The sequence below is a fragment of the Sinocyclocheilus rhinocerous genome, unplaced genomic scaffold (assembly GCF_001515625.1).
Source record: "Sinocyclocheilus rhinocerous isolate Xijiao unplaced genomic scaffold, SAMN03320098_v1.1 scaffold352, whole genome shotgun sequence".
Lineage (NCBI taxonomy): Eukaryota > Metazoa > Chordata > Actinopteri > Cypriniformes > Cyprinidae > Sinocyclocheilus > Sinocyclocheilus rhinocerous.
Genome location: NW_015642448.1, coordinates 757976 through 780094, shown reverse-complemented (window position 1 = coordinate 780094; position 22119 = coordinate 757976). Strand labels below are relative to the sequence as shown.

The window sequence follows — 22119 nt, the reverse complement described above, 5'->3', positions numbered from 1 at the left end:
CACACACACACACACACACACTCTCTCACACACACACACACACACACACACAGTTTGATTGCATAAGCAGCACATAATAAAGCTGCTCATTTCCTCTGAAAATGAAAACGCTGATTTGCTGGAGAGACAGACGGGACTTTATCTCCCATGGCAACCGACATGTGACGAAATATCAGACACACTTTACCTGCACTGATGGTCTGACCGGCGTTTGCATCAACACGGAAATACATATACATAAATGCATGCTAGTTTATCAAAATATTCTAAATGCAGAGATGGAAAACACTTGTGTAGCACATGCAGAAAAGCAAGCACACATCAGTTTCTGAAGTCATCAGTCATTCTGTCTGCTTGTGTGAAACCGTTTCTGATGTGCAGCAGATTGTGTTACACATGATGCTGGTCAGTGAGTGCACTTCATAGGCCGCACATGTTGGCCTTTGACCTCCTGGAATCTGGCAGACGTTTGTCAGTGTGTGTGTGTGTGTGTGTGTGTGTGTGTGTTCGGGGAAAACACGTCTAAAGATATTTGAAATACTGAGTATATCTGAAACGATGAAGACTTTAGCTGGAGAAGATGAAGTGTTCTCTCATGGGAGAAACACGTTATTATTTAAAGCAGCTGCAATTATTTCTGTCCTAACTTATAAAGTTTGGTGAAATTATTTAAGATTCAAATATGGGAAAAATCTAAATATTGAGAAAATCACTTTAAAGTTGTCCAAATGAAGTTCTTAGCAATGCATATTACTAATCAAAAATTAAGTTTTAATATATTTACAGTAGGAAATTTATAAAATATCTTCATGGAACATGATCTTTACTTAATATCCTAATGATTTTTGGCATAAAAGAAAAATCGATAATTTGGATCCATACAATGTTTTTTTGGCTATTGCTACAAATATACCCAAGCGACTTAAGACTGGTTTTGTGGTCCAGGGTGACATATAATTATGCTTCTAGTGCAATAAATTGGGCTGTTGTTATACAACAGTTCGACAGCACGAGCCTGAAAAAAACTCTTAAAACTACATTTCATGACACAGTAACAGTAGTATTTTGAAAATTATGCAGGTTTTCTCCTTCACCATTAGCGCTCGCTGGTTGGTGCGAAATGCATTGTGGGATACCTGGTTGCCTCAAGTTCGCACAAGTCACCTCTTGATGCATCCTCGATAAAAAGGGGCGGAGCAAGAACACATCCGGGGATTTGAACTGTGCTTGGCTAGATGTGAACTCTGAACTGGAACAGTACTTGAGCAACGACTGATGACGTTCCACAAGAACACAAGTACAGACAAGAACGCATAATGAGAAACAGCTAATGAAATTCGGACGTACTACATCCGCCATGTTGTTACGGTCACATGACTTACCAGCGTCAGTTGCATTGCTTCACTGCCATTCATAAATCATCTCCCGTGGCCTTGTGGGATAGTAAAGTGTCAATCGAATGCGGACTTAAGAATCCGGGTGGAAGTAGTAGGTCATCTGGGTACTTTTCACCTACTGTTTTCCGAATACTATGAATTAGGACATACTAGTACTCGCCTCACATACTGTTTTTCGCCTATTATATAGTAGTTATATTATATGTATTAACATTAAGTGACATGGCATCTGACGTACGGCCACTGGCACATGCCACTATGTTCAGTGGCACATCCGGTGACACTTCCGGTTTTCACTGACATGTGTCAGTGGAGAGTGACATGTACAGCTATACTAATAGTGACAGAAAAACCTAAATAAATAGACTAATTTAGTGATTTCTAAATAAATGTAAATTATACGCATTTACAAGTCTGTATTCTTCTTTCCAAACATGTTGTAGGCTATTTGAATGGCATGTGCCACAATGTTATGTAATACCAGTACTATTGTGTGTTGCTGACCACTGCGAATTGTCCATTCTAGGAAACACACGCTTTGTAAAAATCGAGGCGGGGCATAGAGGAGAAACAATAATGTACAGTATGTGGAAAATAATGTGTTTTTTGAACCTTAAACCGCATAAACACATTTCATTACACCAAATACACAAAATAATGTTCTTTTTAGCAACATCATATGACCCCTTTAATCTATCATAACTACGAATACCGCATTTACAGTCACATCAGTTACTGCAAATTGATTTTGGTACTGACACCTACCTGCGTGCATGCAGCAGTATCAATATAACATTGGCCAGCGCAATCACTCATATCTGGCTTTAATTGTTTCCAAAAATGATTTTATAGAATTATGCAATAAGAAATGAAACCATTTTATAACAATATGAATTTTTTTTAATTCAAGTATTTGACAAAACGTTCAGGCAAACAAAGGGACATTAGACAAATAATAAACGCATGAAGAAGCCTAAGTTGTTAAATGAATTAACTCCGCCATGTAATTAATATGCTTGACAGAAACTGAAAAAAAAACGATGTGCCACTGACCATAGTGGCATGTGCCAATGGCTTCCATACATCAGATGCCATGTAACTTAATGTTAATACCGCTGCTGTCAGTTCCTCTGTCAGAGTGAATGTTCGTGTCTGTGTTTGAGTGTCTACATAAACACCCCTGACCATTGCAAACTCCTATAATAACATGCTTCTTCAGCGAGTGTCCATTATAAAACACTTGCCAGACATGCGACCATACTGAAATGTGCTTGTGCAAAAAGCTATCAGAGAGCGCACATACACGGTCTGTTTGTTGGCACATTAATAATAACGGACTCGCACTCAACTAATAATGTACAATTGCTGTATGCCACTGTAATCGTCTTTACCTCCATTACAATTGTCATCCATCTAAACTTTATTGGTGAGATACTGGTTTGCTTTATTCAGCCCATACAGACTAGTCTGGACTTCATATTTCTTAAGGAGCAGGTCATATGGGTTTTCGAAAAAATATATTTTTTGCAGTTTGTAACATAGCTATCCTTCAATGTAAACAGTCTGCAAAGTTGATAATCAAAAAGTGCATGATAACTAAAGATACTGTCTCTCAAAAGAAAGAGTCGACTCTGAACCGCCTTAACGGGTCGTCATATTTTCGAATCTTCTGCCTGTTACCTATATACGTCACAAGGTAACACATTTGCATAATCCCCACCTGCCCGCGAAATACTGAAAATAAATTTTCGGCAGAATATTTCAGTGCATCACTAAAACATATCTTTACCTTCACAAACTGTAGGTCCGCCAGAGCTCGGACGTTGAAGTCTGGCGTGTACTGTGGCAAGGGAGCACTGCTGAGCTGCGTGTTGCTGCCGCTGACGGACTGAGGTTCAGGGCGATCCGTGTCGCTCAGAGACGCTGATCGGTTGAGCCCGCGAATGTGAGACGGCGAGCGGAATTCTGAAAAACACACATGGAAAAGGTGTGGGAGAGGAGGGTGAGTACATGATGACACATTTATCTGCAGGATATACAATGTCTTCAGGAGCCACTGTGCAAAATGCCATTTATTTTATTTTTTCTTTAAGAAATTAATACTTTTAGCAAGGATGCATTATTATTGAAAGATCATGTGGCACTGGAGTAATAGCTGCTGTAAATTCAGCTTTGCCTACACAGGAATAAATTATATTTAAAAATTTATTTTAAAAAGAAAACTGTTATTTTAAACCTTTCACAATATTACAGTTTTTACATTTTATTTTTGATCAAATAAATGGCATTGTAGAAATAAATAAATAGTACTTTGCAATATGATGAGTAAAGTTGCCATTAAAATAAAATAAAATAATGCAGCCAAGTGAGCCAACATGCTGTGGCAGGTAAGTTCATAGATATGTATGGGTAAGTTCATCCGAAAAAACAATTCTGTCCTGAAAGATTCATATGGTATTAATACAATCTTTTTTTTTTCTATTTTCCTAGTTTTCTATTTTTTTTTCTATTTTCCCTACTGTTGAGGTCTGTAGAATTGTTTAATAATAATAATAATAATGATTATAAAAGGTGGCACAGTGACATATTAAATGGAGTGTCTAGACCAAAATAGTACACTAAAATTAATGTCTTTCATTTCCAGAAATTGTATAATCCAGACAAAAATGCACTCTCATAAAATGACAGTGTTCTCATCTGCTGAAACTATTGGGATGCATTTTTTAAAACTTCCTAATTTAGATCCTACTGGCAAATGAAAAAGGTCAACAGTTCAAAGTTTGACCATGTTAAAAAAAATGTGTTCCCTGCTTATTTATTCTTTACACATTTCTTAAGTCAAAGACCACACAAATCTGAGTCTGGTTTGTTTCAAGATCACATTCCTCTCTCTATCTTACTCTTTATATCTTCCAGCCAAGGCAAAAAATACAAAATAAAAAAAGCTATCAAGAGCTGTAACATCTGCAGTGCATTAATGGTCATCAGATCAAATGTCACACAAACACACTTATCACTACAAGAGTTTAAATGGTAGTAGAGAGGTTCAAAGAGAGTTAAAAGTGTAGTTCACCCAAAAATGAATACAGGGCCCATAAAATATAAGATATGATTCATATTGACCACTTTTATGGCTTCACAGCCCCAGTTATCATTCTATTTAAATTCATCAACAAAAAAAAAAATTATAAAACAATGTAGAGACAATGCAGGAACATCAGCAGCAGTAGCAAAACACAAACTACCATTTAAAAGTTTGGTTTAGTCAGTAAGATTTCTTTGAAATAAATTATTATTATTATTATTATTTCAGCGAGCATGAATTGATCAAAAGAGGACATTTATAATATTGCAAAAAATTCTACTCATCATATACTTTCTATTCATCAAAGAATCCTGAAAAAAATAATTTCCACAAAAAATATTAAAGCACAACTGTTTTCCACACTGACAATAATAAGAAATCAGCATATTAGAATGATTTCTGAATAAGAATGTAACAATGAAAACTAGAGTAATAACAACTGCTGAAAATTCAGCTTTGCCATCACAGGAATAAATTACATTTTAAGATAAAATAGAAAGCAGTTATTTACAATTGTAACATTTCACAATATTACTGTTTTTACGGCATCTTTGCAAATAAATAAAGCCTTGAAGAGTAAGAGACTTATTTCAGAAACATTCAAATCTTACCAACCCCAAACTTTTGAACAACAGTGTTCATGTGTATAAAGTCAGGTTTTTGTGATGTAAGTGTGTTTAGAGGCTATATATATATAAACACACAACACTACACAGTATAAATGTAAGATGGTATAGATTCAGATGTGAAGACTCAGCTGACAGAAGGATAAGGATAGAGGTAGGCAGAAGTGCTGGATATCAGACAGACATGCTCTGCTCAGATCTCGCCACCTACTGGCACATTCTCAGTACAGCAGCTCACTTAGAAGAATGTAAAGCCCCAAAAAGCAAAATCACCATTACAGCAGTCTATATTTCTTGTGCATTACATTATCTTCTGAAGCCATATGATAACTTTACGTGAGGAATAGACCCAAATTGAATCTATTATTCGCTGAAAATGCACCAGTTCCTACATCTACTTAGTGTTTGTACATGTTCATCATATGGACTACTTTTATGGCGCTTTTTGTGGCTTGACAGAGTCTACTTTTACATTTACATAAGAGCAGCTTTTCTGAAAAGGTTTACATACAGGTTTGAAACGACATGAGGATGAGTAAATGTTGACAGAGTTTTCACTTTTTGGTGAAATATTTCTTAAAGCGTGTTTAATTGTTAAGACTCTGGAGGATAGCAGGTGCATAAGAGGAATTTTTCAACTCCAGCTCTGTTAAAATATTCTAAAATGTGTTACGTTATTGACACCTGTGTACAAATATCTAATCTACTTTAGTGTAAGAGAAGGAGCAAAAGGCTGCTCCTTAAATAGCACTTGAGGGTTATTTCTGTGAAAACTATTGCTGTTAATCAGTCCGACCCTTCCCAGTGAGTGGTTAGAGAGCCCAGACATGCCGGCAGTTACCTGGGAAACGAGAGAAGAGAGAGCATCTCTTAAGAGACAGGTGACGAGGACGAGACACACTCACTGAGAGCGAGAGAGAAAGACAGAGATTGATGGGAAGGGTAAGACGTGGATGAGGGAAGAGGGAAGTACAGGTACAGGAAAAACACAAGGTAGAAGACATACACTACTGTTCAAAAGTTTAGGGTCAGTAGGCTTTTTTTTTTTTTAGCAAGGATGCATTATATTGATCAATTGTGACGGTAAAACACAATATATTGCTATTTCAAATAAATGCTGTTCTTTTGAACTTTCTATTCATCAAAGAATCCTGAAAAAAAGTGTATCATGGCTTCTACAAAAATATTAAGCAGCACAACTGTTTTCAACATTGATAATAATAAGAAATTGCACAAAATCAGCATATTAGAATGATTTCTGAAGGATCATGTGACACTGAAGACTGGAGTAAGGATGCTGAAAATTCAGCTTTGCATCACAGGAATAAATTACATTTTAAAATATATTCAAATAGAAAACAGTTGTTTGAAATTAAAATAATAAATCACAATATTACTGTTTTTGCTGTATTATTGATCATACAAATGCAGCCTTGGTGAGCAGAAGAGATAATATGAATATAAAAAATATAAATCTTACCAAGCCCAAATCTTTGAACGGTAGTGTACAGTACATACATGAGCACAGATAGACAAACATAAACCGCAGCGTGACATCTTTCATAAATAAAGGGATAATGGACCCAAAAATGGGAATTTGTTTACTCACTCTGATGATTTTCCAAACCGATATGACTTTCCTTCTTTTGTGGATTGCAAAAGGAGATGCTAGGCAAAACATTCACGCTGCTCTTGTCAAAACAAGTCAGTTTGTGCGAGAATAAGTCATAGATTCAAGTCTTTAAACACTGGAAATCTTCCTCTCCATCACAGCTCTCAAATCTCATACTCATATTTAAATATGCACATGAAGATGCATTACATCAGGATTAACATCTATAATGCCAATTGCAACAGGTTGAAAAATATGTGGAAAACTTGAATATGTGAAAGTGTGAATGAGATATGAGAGCTACAGTAGAGCAGATTTCAAATTACTTCAATTTTGGTCTATTCATCACACAAAGCTATCGTAGGGCTTCAAAACACTTGCAATATTGCAAGAGTAGTATAAAAATAGTGTAAAATAGTATAGTATAGTATAAAATACTTTTATGATTTTTCTGCAAATCCTATTTACATTCTGCCTACAGTCTCGTTCTGTACCGCATTGAAAAGTCATACAAGTTTGGAAAGACATGAGGGTGAGCAAATTATGATACTTTCCATTAATGGGAGAACAATCCCTTTAAATGAACAAAGGATAATGGCATCCTCTAGCAGACGGCACTAGAGGGCAATGATCTACTGCTTTTCCAAAGCCCGATAAGGATAGATGGGTGGTCTGGAACAGTCCTAATAACCCACGTGAGATAATTATAATTATGAGGGATTAGTGCTTTAAAGTGTTTTCCCATCTGTTGTTGAACCCTTTAATAATGTGGTATTTACCATAATGCACACACAGACTCACAAACAAGACCACCTACTGCTCATCCACATCCACAAATCTGAAAGGAGAGTGTAGGATATGATCTTTAAATAGACTATCCTGATCTTAGTCACTTAATATATGAACCCACAGCTGTGAAGGGGATGGCAACACAATATATATATATATATATATATATATATATATATATTTTCTTGAGCAATTATTCCTTTCAAATTTTTCCTTTTAATGTTTTAGGTTATTTTTACCATTAGGTTTATTATTTTTAATTTTATTATTTGGTCATACTATTATAAACCATTTGATGGTTGGTCATGATTTGGTGATTTTTTGTCCATATAGTGCTGGTCTTCAACAGTTACTGAGGATTTGTTCTCGATATGGTTCAGATTTTGATATTAAATATAATGCCAAAAAGAGTAATATTATGATTGTTAGGAGTAGGGGGGATAGGAAACTGACATTTCCTGACGTCTCTCTGTCTGGGAGTGTCCTTAAGGTATGTAATGAGGTTAAATACTTAGGGCATTATATAACTGATGACCTGTCTGATGATAGGGATATTTACAGACAGTGTTGTACGCTGTATGCCCAGGCCAATATGTTGATTCGCAAATTTGGCATGTGCTCAGGATCTGTGAAGACAACACTTTTTAAAGCATACTGTACCCCTATGTATACTGGCCATCTGTGGCGGCATTACAGAAAGAGCAGCATGCAGAGACTTACCTTAATAAAGTTTGATGATGTATATGTACGTGCATGTGTATTAGACTTTCATATAGAATCCCATTTTGAAGTTTTTGAATCAAGCAGGATGAAATGAGTATTTGTATGTTGTATTTTGTGTGTGTTTGTCTCACCTAGTGTTGAACCGCCGAGAGCCCTGACTCCATAGAAAGAGAAAGGTCCGGTCTCAAACTTCATATTCTCATTCCCAGCCTCCACCTCCACACGGCCCTGTGTACAAAGCAGCAAGATTATTCTGGGTGGCTTTTAACAAACAACCACAGCCCCCAAAAAATAAAGTTTGGAATTGCTTTTTTTTTTTTTTATGAAGTCTCTTATGCTCAAAATAACTGTTTTCTATTTGAAATGTATTTTTGGCTATTGCTACAAATATACCCCAGCGACTTAAGACTGGTTTTGTGGTCCAGGGTCACATATTGTAAAATTAAAATGAACACAATTTTAAAATGTATTTTTCAGTGTCACCTGATCCTTCAGAAATCATTCTAATATGCTGATTTGGTGCACATGAATATTTCTGATTATTATCAATGTTGAAAACAGTTGTGCTGTCTAATATTTTTGTGGAAACCATAGGATAATACTTTTTTTTTTTCAGGTTTCTGTGATTAATAAAGTTTAAAACAACAGCATTTATTTAAAATCAAAATCTTTTGTAACATCATAAAATGTCTTTACTGTCACTTTTAATGCATCCTTGCTTTAAAAAAATCCTTGCAATTTCTTTAAAAAAAGCGAACACTGACCCCAAACTTTAGACAATATTGTACATGAAAATCTGATCAGTAAGAAAACTGTCATGATTTACTCATATTTTTCCAAACACATATGACATTTTATTTCTTTAAAGAAACATAAAAGAAGGAATTCTGCCGAAAGTTCAGTGCTTATCTCAATAATAATGATTGTGGCTGACAAGCTCCAAAAATTATGAAAATCAAAGAACTTTAAAGAAGTAATACATCCGTCTTCTGAAGCCACATGATGGCTTAATGTAAGAAACAGTCAAATTTAGTTCACTATTCAGTTCGATTGACAATTGACACTTCTTTGCCACTGTATGCTTTCACTGTATAGAAATAATCAGCTGGAACGTTCTTCAAAACATCTCCCTTTTTGTTTTTCATGAAAATAGGGTTTGAGTTTAAATAAATGATGCCAAATTCTAATTTTCGGGTGGACTAATCCTTTAAATTAATTGGAGACAGAGCCATAAGCCTTTGCCAATCTGAATGGTGAACATTCCACACGACTAGTTTCCCAGACACAAGGAAAATTAGAGTAATTTTTTTTCTGGAAGGTGAACAGACACATAAGTGAACAAAGGCAAAAGACTAGCAGTCAAATAGACCGAGAAGGCTCTGGGTGAATTAAAGCGATAGGAGTGTGTAAATGTGAGCTCTGGTCAAGAGGAATGTGAGAACTGTAGCACAGTAAATCCACTGAGACAATAATGACGCTTACACACGCACACATAAGCTCTAAGAGAGGGGGCCGAATACCACCGAGTGACTGATGTCCACACAATGAGGTGCACAATGCAGCATGATCACATTGTTGATACACACACACAGACAGTTGCCTTTGCAAGAATCAATGCAGTGAGACTGTTTGCAGGGAGGGGACTGCAACGGCTGCATGAATCCTGTTTTTCTGGAAAGATCAGATCAACAACGTTTTACAAATATATGAACTGACCTTACCGAGAAAGACCTCCAGGACAAAAAGCATACACACACACACACAAACATAAGAAACACAGAAAAGAGATCTTTAAATAGACCATCCTGACCGTCCTTGTGCCACTTAATATACAAATCCATGGCTGCGAGGGGGGCAGAGTGTGTATGTGTGTGCTGGCAAAGGGAAAAGTTCACATTTGTCAATTATAAACACACTTAAGACAGCATTTCCCACCTTAAGATGTCAACAACAAACAATCTTGCATACCTAGTTCTTACAAATATGCGTAAACACACATTTAGCTAAATGAGGACTAAAGAATTCAAATTTTCAAATAAAGCCAATTATTTGCATTATAATAAATAATAACAGTAACAATAATAATCATAATAATAAAATAATTGACTTCTAACTTCAATTTTGGCATAATAATAATAATAAAACATTGATTTCTTGTGTTTTTAAATAAAGCCAATTTTTTTATTTTAATAAAAAATAATAAAAATATAAAACATTGTCTTCTACTGTATTTACATAAAGCCAGGTTTTGCATTTTAAATAATAATAATAATAATAATAATTTGAAGATAATGATGATAATAATAATACAAAAACATCAACTTCTATTGTTTTTACTGAAGCCAATTCTTGCATTTTAATTTCTTTAGTTTTTAGGTAAAGCAAATTTTTGTAATAAGTAATAATAAAAATCACAATACCATAATACTAATATTTTTTAAATTTTAATAATAAGGGTTCCCAAACTTTTGAATGGGGTTATTTTAATAATTTCAGCTACTTTTATGTAAAATATCTTACTTAGGACAGTACTAAATAAAAAATAACATGCATTTTGTATGATCTCGCTTATTTTGTTAAAATTATTCACATATTCAGCAAGGGGTTCCCAAACCTTCGCATGCTACTTCATGGACATCCCAAAAGTTTTGTCAGGCCAATTTGTCTCATATATGCATGGTATTGCACAGTGATCTTGCAATGCCTGCAGATGGGTTGTATAAATAATGGAGGTGTTGAGAAGAGATAATGTTTGTTTATATGTGTGTGTACGTGCAGAAGGCCTCGTGAAGTTGCATCACTCAGTAACCTCTCCTCAGCTTCAGCACTGTCAATCATTCACAAACACAAAACGTGGGTGGCCAAACACACACTGTAAAATTGCTATGAGTATGTTTAACAGGTCTTTGTTTGAGTAACTAACAACAGTGCTCATGTGCAGTGAGGACAAGTAAACTTCTTCAAGTATTTGTGTACAGAAGAGACAATCACAGCCTCTCTTCCTGCATTGCTATAATTCTCTCCTTCACAAAGCTGAGTTAAATAGGGATGTGCAAAACTACATATTTCCAAAATCAGTTAGACAGTGGTTTGTCCGAACGATTAGTCGCTCTTGAAGACGTCCTGTATAATTATGTTGGCCACTCCACCAAACGCGTTTCTTTTGGGATATATGGTGATAAGAAAGCACAAACCTTCAGTACAGTGACTAACAGATATTTAACAAATAAATAGGCCAAATATCTATATGTTTTTATTGCATAAAATTATGTCCAGTGCGCAATAAAAAAAAGGAGACCTACGATTTACAAATAATACCAAGTGTGTAAATCACAGCAGCTGATTTGAAGCCCAACAGTAAATAATCTAAAACTTTCCAAATTCATCTTCAAAGCACTGCTGCTAAAAAAATTAAAGCTAAAACTCCAGTTGTGGACCTCACTGACTAGTCATGTTCTCTAATAAACAAAATGTAATTGTGTCTCAATTTATTTATTTTTTATCAGATTTTGAGAGAGAGAAAAAAAATCTTGCAGATTTTTTTGAAAAACAAAATCTCAAAGCTAAAGTTTATGTTTATCTTCAATTAGTGTTTTATATTTTGCAAGAAATAAAATACTCTTGAAAATAAAAAAAAACAATTAAAACTAAACTTATACTTTATTTTGAATTAAACCGTTTTTTATGAGAAAAAACTAATCGTGTAGATTTTTTGAAAAACAATCTAAAAGCTATATTTATCATGAATATCTAAAACCTAATTTTAAGACAACTCAAAATAAACATCAAAAGGTTTATCTTATTTTTATGTTTGCAAATGATTTGATGAAACTAACTATTTTCTTATTTTGTGTTGCCTTAAATTTAGGTTTTAGAAAATATTTTTTGTAAAAGAAAGTAAAATAAAAATAAAATAAGTATAAAATCAAAATTATATGAATATACATAAATGTTTGTTTTGTCTTTATTTGTTAGTTTGTCCTTAAAAAAAAAAGCTAAATTTAAAACAATAAAAATTCTATCTTGTCTTTTTCATTCTTCACTTGTCTATCATCTTTTGCTTTATAGTCTTAAAGGGTTAGTTCACCCAAAAATGAAAATTAGGCTGCATTTTACTCACCCCCGAGGCTATTCTTAATATTTAAAATGGTAAAAATAACTTGAATCTAGCTTGCGCTCACTGTTGTAAACTGAAGCAGTTCCGGGCGGATGACGTATGAGGTCGGCTTTGCGCAGAAGTGATGCACGCGGAAGCGCAGGGGAGAGATCAAAACAAAACAACGGTCAAGAATTAGAAGTACAAAACGAGGATTTGTAAAGAAGAATGTCAGAGGATTTCGATATAAGCCAAGAGGAGACTGGTTTTCCTTTGCTAAAGTAAGGAAACTTTGCTTCCTTTGATCCTGTAAACAAACGTTGGTTTTCACGAGACTCACCGGCGCATGCGCAACGCTGACCTCATACGTCATGCCCTACACCTAGGATGCCTTGGGGGTGAGTAAAACGCAGCCTAATTTTAATTTTTGGGTGAACTAACCCTTTAATGCCTTTATTTATTTTTCTTGATGTAAGGCTTGGTTTTGTTTTTTTGATTGTTCTAAAACTTTGTTTTTCCTTCAAGTGCAACCTCTATATATAGAAAATCTACATACACTGTTTTTCTCACAAACTCCAAGTCATTTTAGCACATATGCACAGGAGTGCAGCAGAAGAGTGCTGTGGATCTTTAGCACAAAGCCTGACACCTCAGAGAAAGCAGCATTAATCTTTGATGAAGGTCACTCGGCCGCTCTCAGCTTGAGGCCGTCTTCAACCGGTGCCAGGAAAGAAAGGTCTCCATGTTGGGAAGTCAACTTGCAAGCGCACTCAATGTATTAAATAATAATCATAATGATACAGCATATCCTGCTTCCACAAACACATCATTGAGCCGCTTTAAATAATAAATAACAAAAGCCACACCAACAGCTGCACGACATATTTAACAGCCTCAAACTGCTGCTAGTGTGCACTTCATAACCTATTAATGAATCTTCTTCTCACTGTGAATAATCTACACCGGTGAACTGACTTCAGACATTTTAACCTGAGTGCTTGAACTTGACAAGTTAAATCCATGACAGTTCAAGGAACAAAGATCAGTGTCGTGAAGTTTACATAAGAGCCACAAACTACACAAGTTTAAAATGTGTCTATATATATTTTTTCTGTGGGTCTTAAATAGTCTTTATCACCCGTTCCAGAAATTAAGGCCTTAAAAAGGTCTGAAATTCAAGTCTTAAATTCATAAAGTCATGGCATTAAGTGTTGCTTGCACTGCAAAAATATAATATCTAAACATCCTTAAATCAAGATATATTTACTTCAGAGGCAAAATGAAGATATTAAGATTTGTTTTCTTAGAAACTGAAAACTAAAGCTTAAAAAAATGTGTTAATTGAAATAAATAAACTTTAACTGAAATAAAATGAAAACATAAAAAAAATTACTTATTTCAGCTAGTCGCCAATATTTCTCATTTACATTTAGTTTAACGATGTACTAAAATGACTAAAACTTTAACTGAAATAAAAATTAATAAAAACTATATATACCTATTTAAAAAATAAAAATAAAACTAATCAAACAGTCAAAAACACACAACAAAATTATGTATATTTGAACTCAAATTAAATGAAAACAGATAATATAAAAATAAAAACTAATTCAAAATCTTAATGAAAACTAAAATCGAACCTCAATGATACTAAAATAATAATAATAATAATATAATAATAATAATAATAATAAACTTGTTGCTAATACAACTCAATGTATACATTGTCGTGTACAGTTTCATTTACAGCACCTTTAATTTATTATCTACATTTTCTTTAACTGAAATTAAAAGGGTCACCCAAAAATGAAAATTCTGTCATCATTTACTCCCCTCATGTTGTTCCAAACATGTATGAATTTTTTTCTTCTGTTGAATGCAAAAGAAGATACTTGGTAACCAGACAGCTGCTGGTAGCCATTGACTTCCATAGGTTTTTTTCCACACTACCAGCAAATGTTTGGTTACCTACATTCTTCAAAACATCTTCTTTGCATTCAACAGAAGAAAAAAAAAATCCATACAGGTTTGAAACAACTTGATGGTCAGTAAATCCAAAGGTCAGTATGCTGATAAAATTTACCTTCATAAAATCTGCAGAAACCCTGATTTTTCTGCTATTATGTGGTTTCCCTCGTTTTTTTTTTTAGGATTATCATGGCTTTAAACACCCATTGTACAAGAAACAATGTGTGGGGTCTGTAATTCACTGAATCACTGAATGGCTGAGGTGGGCATGTGATGTTTAACCAGCATCGGCTGAATGGTCTAATGATTGTTTAGAAGCCAATAATAACAACAACAAACCCAAGAGTGAGACTCAGAGAATGAATGAAGGAATAAGTGATGGATGATGGTACCACTGTGGGAAAAAGTACAACTAAATGTCTACTCTTAAAAAAAAAATCATATGGATTTCTGCATGTTAAAAGCCCCCAAAATGTGAGATGAGCTTAATCCAGGTGATAATTTAACACAGTGGCATATCTTAAACAAATGCTAAGCTAATGGATGGGAAAGCGTTTGCAGACATATATTTCATTAAACCTGCCTTATTGGCAAAAACTTCCATCACATGCTTTTTATTGCTACTTTACTGCAGTTGTGCAACAGTTACAAGGTATTTTGGCCCAATTTCTTTATTGCAGTTCAGACTTATTTTTGGGATGCGTTTCTTGAGAGCTTTTTTTCTTTACTGCAGTTTCTCTGTGTTTTGAATTCTTTCTGATGTAACTTTCACTGGTAAATTTAAGTTTCTTGAATCTTCAACTTTGATCTTTTATCTTCTGTTATCTTGAGGGGGAATGAAGTTGGGACAAACCACAGAGCGGTTTCAGACCTGCACAGACCTGCACATCAGCAACACAGCTCCACTGCTGCGGAAGTTAGACAACAGTGGTTCTTTTTTTCTCATCTAAAAAGTTTTTCTTCCTATTCATCAAAGAATCCTGATTTTTCTTTCCACAAAAATATTAAGCATCACAACTGTTTTCCACATTGATAATAATAAGAAATGTTTCTTGTGCACCAAATCAGGATCATGTGACACTGAAGACTGGTGTATTGATGCTGAAAATTCAGCTTCCCGTGACAGGAATAAATTGCGTTTTAAAATATATTCAAATAAAAAATCATTTTAAATTATAATAATATTTCACAATATTTACTGTTTTTTTTGACCAAATCAATGCATTGGTGAGCATAAGAGACTTCTTTCCAAAAACATCTTACCAATCCAAAACTTTTGAAAGGTAGTTTATATCTCAAAGCATCGGTCTAAGGTCCTCTGAAATAATTTTTTAACAAACCTTAGTCACTTCCGTGTTTAGTCAAAACATATGGACTGGAGAGATTACAGACATTTAGATGTTCCCAAACATCACCATATAGCCATGATGTGAGACAGGAAGTCTCATTTATACTCCTCAGTTTTAGCCATAGACTGTATAAAAACATGGACGTAGTGTCTGTGACATCACCCGTAGGTGCGTAAGAGCGTTTTTGAAGCCTAAAGTAGGCGGAGCCGGCCGTCGCCATCTTGGCAGTGAGTCATCGCACGTCACTTCCGGATAATCGAAAATGGGCAAAGAGGCGGGAGCTGGTTGCTGAAACCACGCCCACCTAGCTCGACGGTGGTGACAGCAGCGGCAATCCACCTGTCACTCAAGTGGCCACGCCCTTAATTATGCAGAACTTTAAGGCTTAATATAATTTAAACAGATGAGTTATAAAAAAATTCACCCCCCTCACAGTTGTCATGAAGGACAAAATTAGCTATATAGACCAAAACCACTTTTTGTACCAGGCTGTAAACATATTTTTTTCTGCTGTAAAGTTGGGCATTTTAACATGGGGAGTCTATGGGACTGACTCCCTTTTGGAGCCAGCCTCTAGCGGCCAGTCGATGAATTGCAGTTTTAGTCACTTCCGTGTTGGTTTCACGAGAGAGACCGGAAGGTTACTGCTTGGTTTTAGCATGCGGCAACAGAAGGTAATGTCAAGCACACGCTCACGCTGAGAGCTTAAGCCTGTTGGCTTAACCTGCTTAAAACACCTTGTCTGGCTAATTGGCTTTAAAAGCCCTCCAAGCCGTAACCCTGCTAAGGATCAGGTAATTGGCATCAGTTTGTGCCGTTACCTGCAGTATGAGGATGAAGAAGTCCACGGGTTTGCCGCGCAGGTAAAGGTAGTGGTGCGCCGATCTCTTATCACTCTCATTGAATTTGATCTCCTGGATCACATCAGGGTGTTTAAGGATACGCAGAAGGATTTTCTCTGAGATCTGAGACGGACTGAACAAATTAACCTCTGTGAAGACACAGGCAGAGACAGAAACAGACAAGACGTTACAATTAAAGCACATTTGAAATGCATATCATCTTTATTTTTGACAAACCGGTAGCACTTTACAATGAAATTAAATATGTTAGTTTGCTTAATTTGTTATATTATTCAATGATAAGTTTGTTTGTTTGTTTGAACACAATGCCAGCATTCAAGGCTATTTTCATGGCAAAAAAACAGGCTAAACATAAAAACCATAAGATGTTTAATGTCCTAAGTTAGTTAATTTCTACATATACTAACGCATGTTTAACATTTCAAGTTGTACAATTAACGTGAGTTTATGTATTTTGCACATGAATTAACAAATAGCATTGCCATTAGCATATTTAAAAATTAAACATTAACCTGATGTAATAAATGCTGTAAAAATGATGTTCATGAAGCATAATGCATTAACTAAAGCTGAACCTTATTTTAAAGTGGTGATAGCATCAAAAGATTAAGAAAACCTGAAGTTTATGCAAATAAAAGGATCAAAAAACAGGTTCAAAATGTGTCAATAGCGCTGGAATTTCTGATGGACTCTGATTTGTTTCATATTAAATACAGTTTGCATGCTTTCAATGGGTCTCTAGGCTAGGATCGGGTAAATGTAAGTGTATTAAACTGATATGCCTTTGTAAAGAGAATTTGCATTGATGACTTGATTGAAATGACACATTTGAAGCAGATTTTTTAGGACACTTTTGGTGTTTTGAGCAGCATTGAGTGGATATTTTCTGTTCAGTGGACACGTGAGTCTCCACAGTGAGTCTGTTTACCTGTTGCAAGGAAGCGGTGAGCGGCGAGCAGCAGCTGAGGAGAGATCTTGACTTTCGACTCACTCTCATATTTGAAGGCAGAGAAGTCTCGCTTGTTCTTATTGTGTGCCACTTTCTTTCTGGTACGGTTATCAGCTGCAAAGAAATGCACAAAAGACTCATTCATAAGAAATTGCGATGTGCAGAACTGGAGCAAAACACAGAGGATTTTACATAAAAGTTTTCATTCCATCAAAATATTCACACTGGTAGTACCATGAAAACTCTAACATCATGAACATGATGATAGTGCTTTTCTCAAAAAAATGCATGTGTCTGTGATTTCGCAAGCAGCGTGTTTGCGTGAAACCATATGTGAAAAGATTTATGATGCAGGACAGCAAGAGGAAGTCAAAAGTGTGCATTCTGGAGAATTTTTTGCTGTTCGAGTGCTGTGTGGATTTATTTAAAAGATGACAGCTGTAATGCTGTCTGCATTACAAGACACACAAACAACACAAAAGACACATTCCACTCACTGTAGAGGTCAGACTCGTCCAGGATTTCTGATTTGATGATCTCCTCTATGACATCTTCCAGAGTGACCAATCCCAGCACCTCATAGAACGGATCTCCCTCTCCCTCATTATTAACTTTCTGAACAATCGCCAAGTGTGATTTACCTGCAGGAGAAGATAAATGAGTATTTGTGTTACTCTTTCAGTAAACAGCTGTTAATAATAATAATAACAACAATAATGAACCCAGCAATAATGGTTTGGTAGACCTTTGCATAAAAATAATATTATATTCTAATATTACATAACTGAATATTTCATTATTAATGATATATTATATTAATATTATTAATAATAAATGTATAAATAACATTATTATTATTATTATTGTGCAATCAAATAACACTCCACAAAACTCTTTAGTATTAAACAGAAAATATATTCATAAATAAGAATCAAGCAATAATGGTTTGGTAGATATTTGCATAAAGATAATATTATATATAATATTTGTATATTTCACAATTTAATATAATAATGAATTATATTATACATTATATTATATCATGAATACAATTTATTAATAATATCAATATATTTTTATATCTAATACTATACATTACAATATTTCCCATAATATTCGGATTTTCCCAAGAAGTCTAAAAACTATGGTTTTGTGGCACAAAACAATGCTCCGCCAATGGTATGAGTTTGGGGGCGGGGTTAAGAGTTTGCCTGACCAATGGCAGTGTTTGGAAAACCAATTTGAAAATACTCATCGTTTTTGCAATTCCATTTGATGACACTAATGTTGCAGAAATGACACATTTTAGTTCTACAAGAGCACAAAAGACAGAAAATAAAATTAGCAATTTACATTTGATTATCCAACTCACTTGCTAAAGCATAATTCTTTGAGTTTGCATTTATAATACATTTTACATTTTGAACCGGAGATTGCAACTACAAACAGTGAGTTCAAAACTAATGTTTAATAACTACGACCGAGAGAAATTAAACAACTAACAGTGTGAGAGAAATACATACAGTCCCCAAACCTTACAAAATGTACTATAGTGGTACTATGGTACAGTGATGAATATCATTATACTGAATGATGAGCATTTACAACCATATATCAAGGTATGTACTGACCAAAGTAAATTTGCAACAAAAAATAAGTAAAAGTGCTTGCATACACGGTGTATGTTTTTGCTCAATTTAGTGATTGTAAAGACAAAACAGTACTGTAGTGCTTACTATATCTTGTTTCTTTATAAACAGTGTCAAGGACAAACGGTAAAAGCTAAGGGTTAACACAGTTTATGGGAAGGTCTATTGTGGCCATGCAGCACACAAAGAGCCAGGAAATCCTAAAGCGTTTGCTCATCAAAACAAAAAGCCTCAATCCAGAGGTTACGTGTAGACATAACACCCTGCTGCACTGACATAAGGAGCCACAACAGTGAACTGCAAAACATAATTTAGCATCTCAAGTTACAAAATATTTCAACATAATTGTCTTGTCCAAAACCACTTCCTATTTTCTACCACAGACGTTTTGACTGCAATTGTTAGGACCATCAAACAATCACTAGTGTTCACTGCAATGTGGCATGATACTAAAATTAATGCGACATGATATTTGTGTGGTATTTTAAGAAACACTACCATACAAAAGTATGGGGTTGCTATGATATTATTTATGCATTAAATTGTTCAAAAGTGATGGTAAAGAAATTTATAATGTTACAAAAGACTTCAATTTCAAATAAATGCTGTTCTTTTGAACTTTCTATTCATCCAAGAATCCTGAAAAAGATACTTTCCACATTTTTCAGCACAACCATTATCAACTAATAATAATAATAAAAAGAAAATGTTTCTTCAGCACTTAATCATATTAGAATGATTTTAAGGACCATGTAACACTGAGGACTGGAATAATGACTGCTGAAAATTCAGCTGTACCATTCCAAAAATACACAAATAAAAAATTAATTATTTAAAATTATGTTAAAAAGTTATTTTAAATTCTAATATTACATCACAATACTGTTTTACTGTAATTTTGGATCAAATAAATGCAGCCTTGGTGAACAATTATAAAAAAAACGTAAACGTTCTTAGCGTGTGTAGGGATATAACAATTCACTCAACTTCACGATATGATTTTCTCACAATTTTTTGAACAAAAGACTAATAATTATAAATGAAAAGGTGTCCTTTTATTATTTCTCAGACAAAATGCTTCACATTTCTTTGAGAAATTGAAACAGGCCTATGTCAAATAACAAAACTAAACTGAATAATAAATAAATATATAAATACAAATGAAAGAAATCTCTCTTAAATCTCAAACTAAGGCTTTGTCCGTGCTCTTTCCATTTAAAATTAGAAGTAACCACTGCATTTTAATCCCAATCCAAACAAAGATGCCGCATACATGCAGCATGAGCAGTTTTTTTTATTTTAAATTAGATTGTATAATTTTGAAATTTGAAGCAAAAACAGAATGGTCTGACTTCCATTTTGTTAAATTATGTTGCATAAAACATCTGCACGAAACAAAAACAGCAGGCGGGCTGCATGAGAACGCAAATTCACTTTCTGACAGTAGGTGGCACTTATGGAACAGCAGCGAAACAGCGTTTCCTGTACAAAATATGTTATATTTGACTAAATGACTTTTTTCAAACATAACAAGAACAAAGAAAATGTAGCCTACTTCCAAGAATAATATGGTAAAAGTCCAAAAAACAATGGACCACATCTAAACAAAACATGGTAATACCATGGTACTTTTCACTTAGTGGACAGAGAATTAAGAGTTAAAACTCGCCTGCTTATCTCTCATCCCCGTGTTTGTAATGTGACAGGATGTAGCTAATAAAGCCTGTGCGGCGCATGCAGACTAAACAGCCTGTACTCGAGTTACGCAGAAGATTCTCTAGAGCAAGTGTCTTTGCTTGAGAAAAGCGTACAGTTAGTTCAGGACGTTTTTGGAACACAGATCTCTGACAGCAGATGTCTCAGCGGGCCTGCATTATGCTGCAGAGGAACACATGAGCCAAATATCACAATGACAACAAGAGAAACTACTTCATGTATCTACTGCCAAAACTACAGCACACAACACAACCATAACAAAAAATACAATATGTTTAACCATTACCAGTAAACTGAAAACGGCTTAAAGGAATAGTTCACCCAAAAATGAAAATTTGCTGAAAATTTACTCAGCCTCAGGCCATCTAAAATATAGGTGAGTTTGTTTCTTCATCGGAACAGATTTGGAGAAATGTAGCATTACATCACTTTCAGCAATGGATCCTCTGCAGTGAATGGGTGCCGTCAGAATGGGAGTCCAAACTGCTGATAAAAACATCACAATAATCCACAAGTAATCCACACAACTCTAGTCCATCAATTGATGTCTTGTGAAGTGAAAAGCTGTGAGTTTGTAAAAAAAAACTAATCCATCATTAAAGGGACAGGTTCACCCAAAAATGAAAAACATTTTGTAATCATTTACTCATCATCAAGTTGTTCCAAACCTCTATGAATTTCTTTCTTCTGTTGAACACAAAATATGATATTCTGAAGAATGTTCAAATAGTTAGTGGTAGCCATTGACTTATATTGATTTATAGTAATTTTTTTCCACACTATGGAAGTCAATGGCTACCAGCAACTGTTTGGTTACCAACATTCTATAAAATATGTTCTTGTGTGTTCAACAGAATAATGAAACACATACAGGTTTGGAACAACTTGAGGGTGAGTAAATGACAGAATTTTCATTTTTGGGTGAACTAACCCAAGGTGTTTTAAAGGGGTCATATGATGCAATTTCAAGTTTTCCTTTCTCTTTGGAGTGTTACAAGCTGTTCGTGAATAGATAAGATCCCTAAAGTTGCAAAGACTAAAGTCTCAAACCCAAAGAGATAGTCTTTATAAAAGTTGACTCGTCCACGCCTACCTAAAACACCTCGTTCAAACACGCCCCCACATGTCTAAGTCACAATGTGGGAAGATTTGCATAACGCCGCCCAAATGTTCACACAAAGAAAGAAGGCGTAACTTTATTGTTGCTGACACCGCCGCCGCCATGTTGTGAAGATGCTGAGTGTTTCGTTGCGAAAGCGAAAATACTTTGTTTGGCCTTCCAAAAGAGGACGATATC

At 34.8% G+C, this 22119-nt stretch overlaps 1 protein-coding gene across 1 annotated transcript in view; it reads right to left on the bottom strand.

Moving 5' to 3' along the window:
• Positions 1 to 22119, bottom strand: part of LOC107755845 (metal transporter CNNM4) — a 43799-nt gene that overhangs the window by 1348 nt on the left and 20332 nt on the right. The window contains exons 2-6 of the mRNA XM_016572779.1: positions 17955 to 18098; positions 17437 to 17571; positions 16467 to 16636; positions 8364 to 8460; positions 3187 to 3362 (exon numbers count right to left, since the gene is read on the bottom strand). Coding sequence (XP_016428265.1) covers positions 3187 to 3362; positions 8364 to 8460; positions 16467 to 16636; positions 17437 to 17571; positions 17955 to 18098 — 722 coding nt within the window. The remainder of the gene's footprint in view (positions 1 to 3186; positions 3363 to 8363; positions 8461 to 16466; positions 16637 to 17436; positions 17572 to 17954; positions 18099 to 22119) is intronic.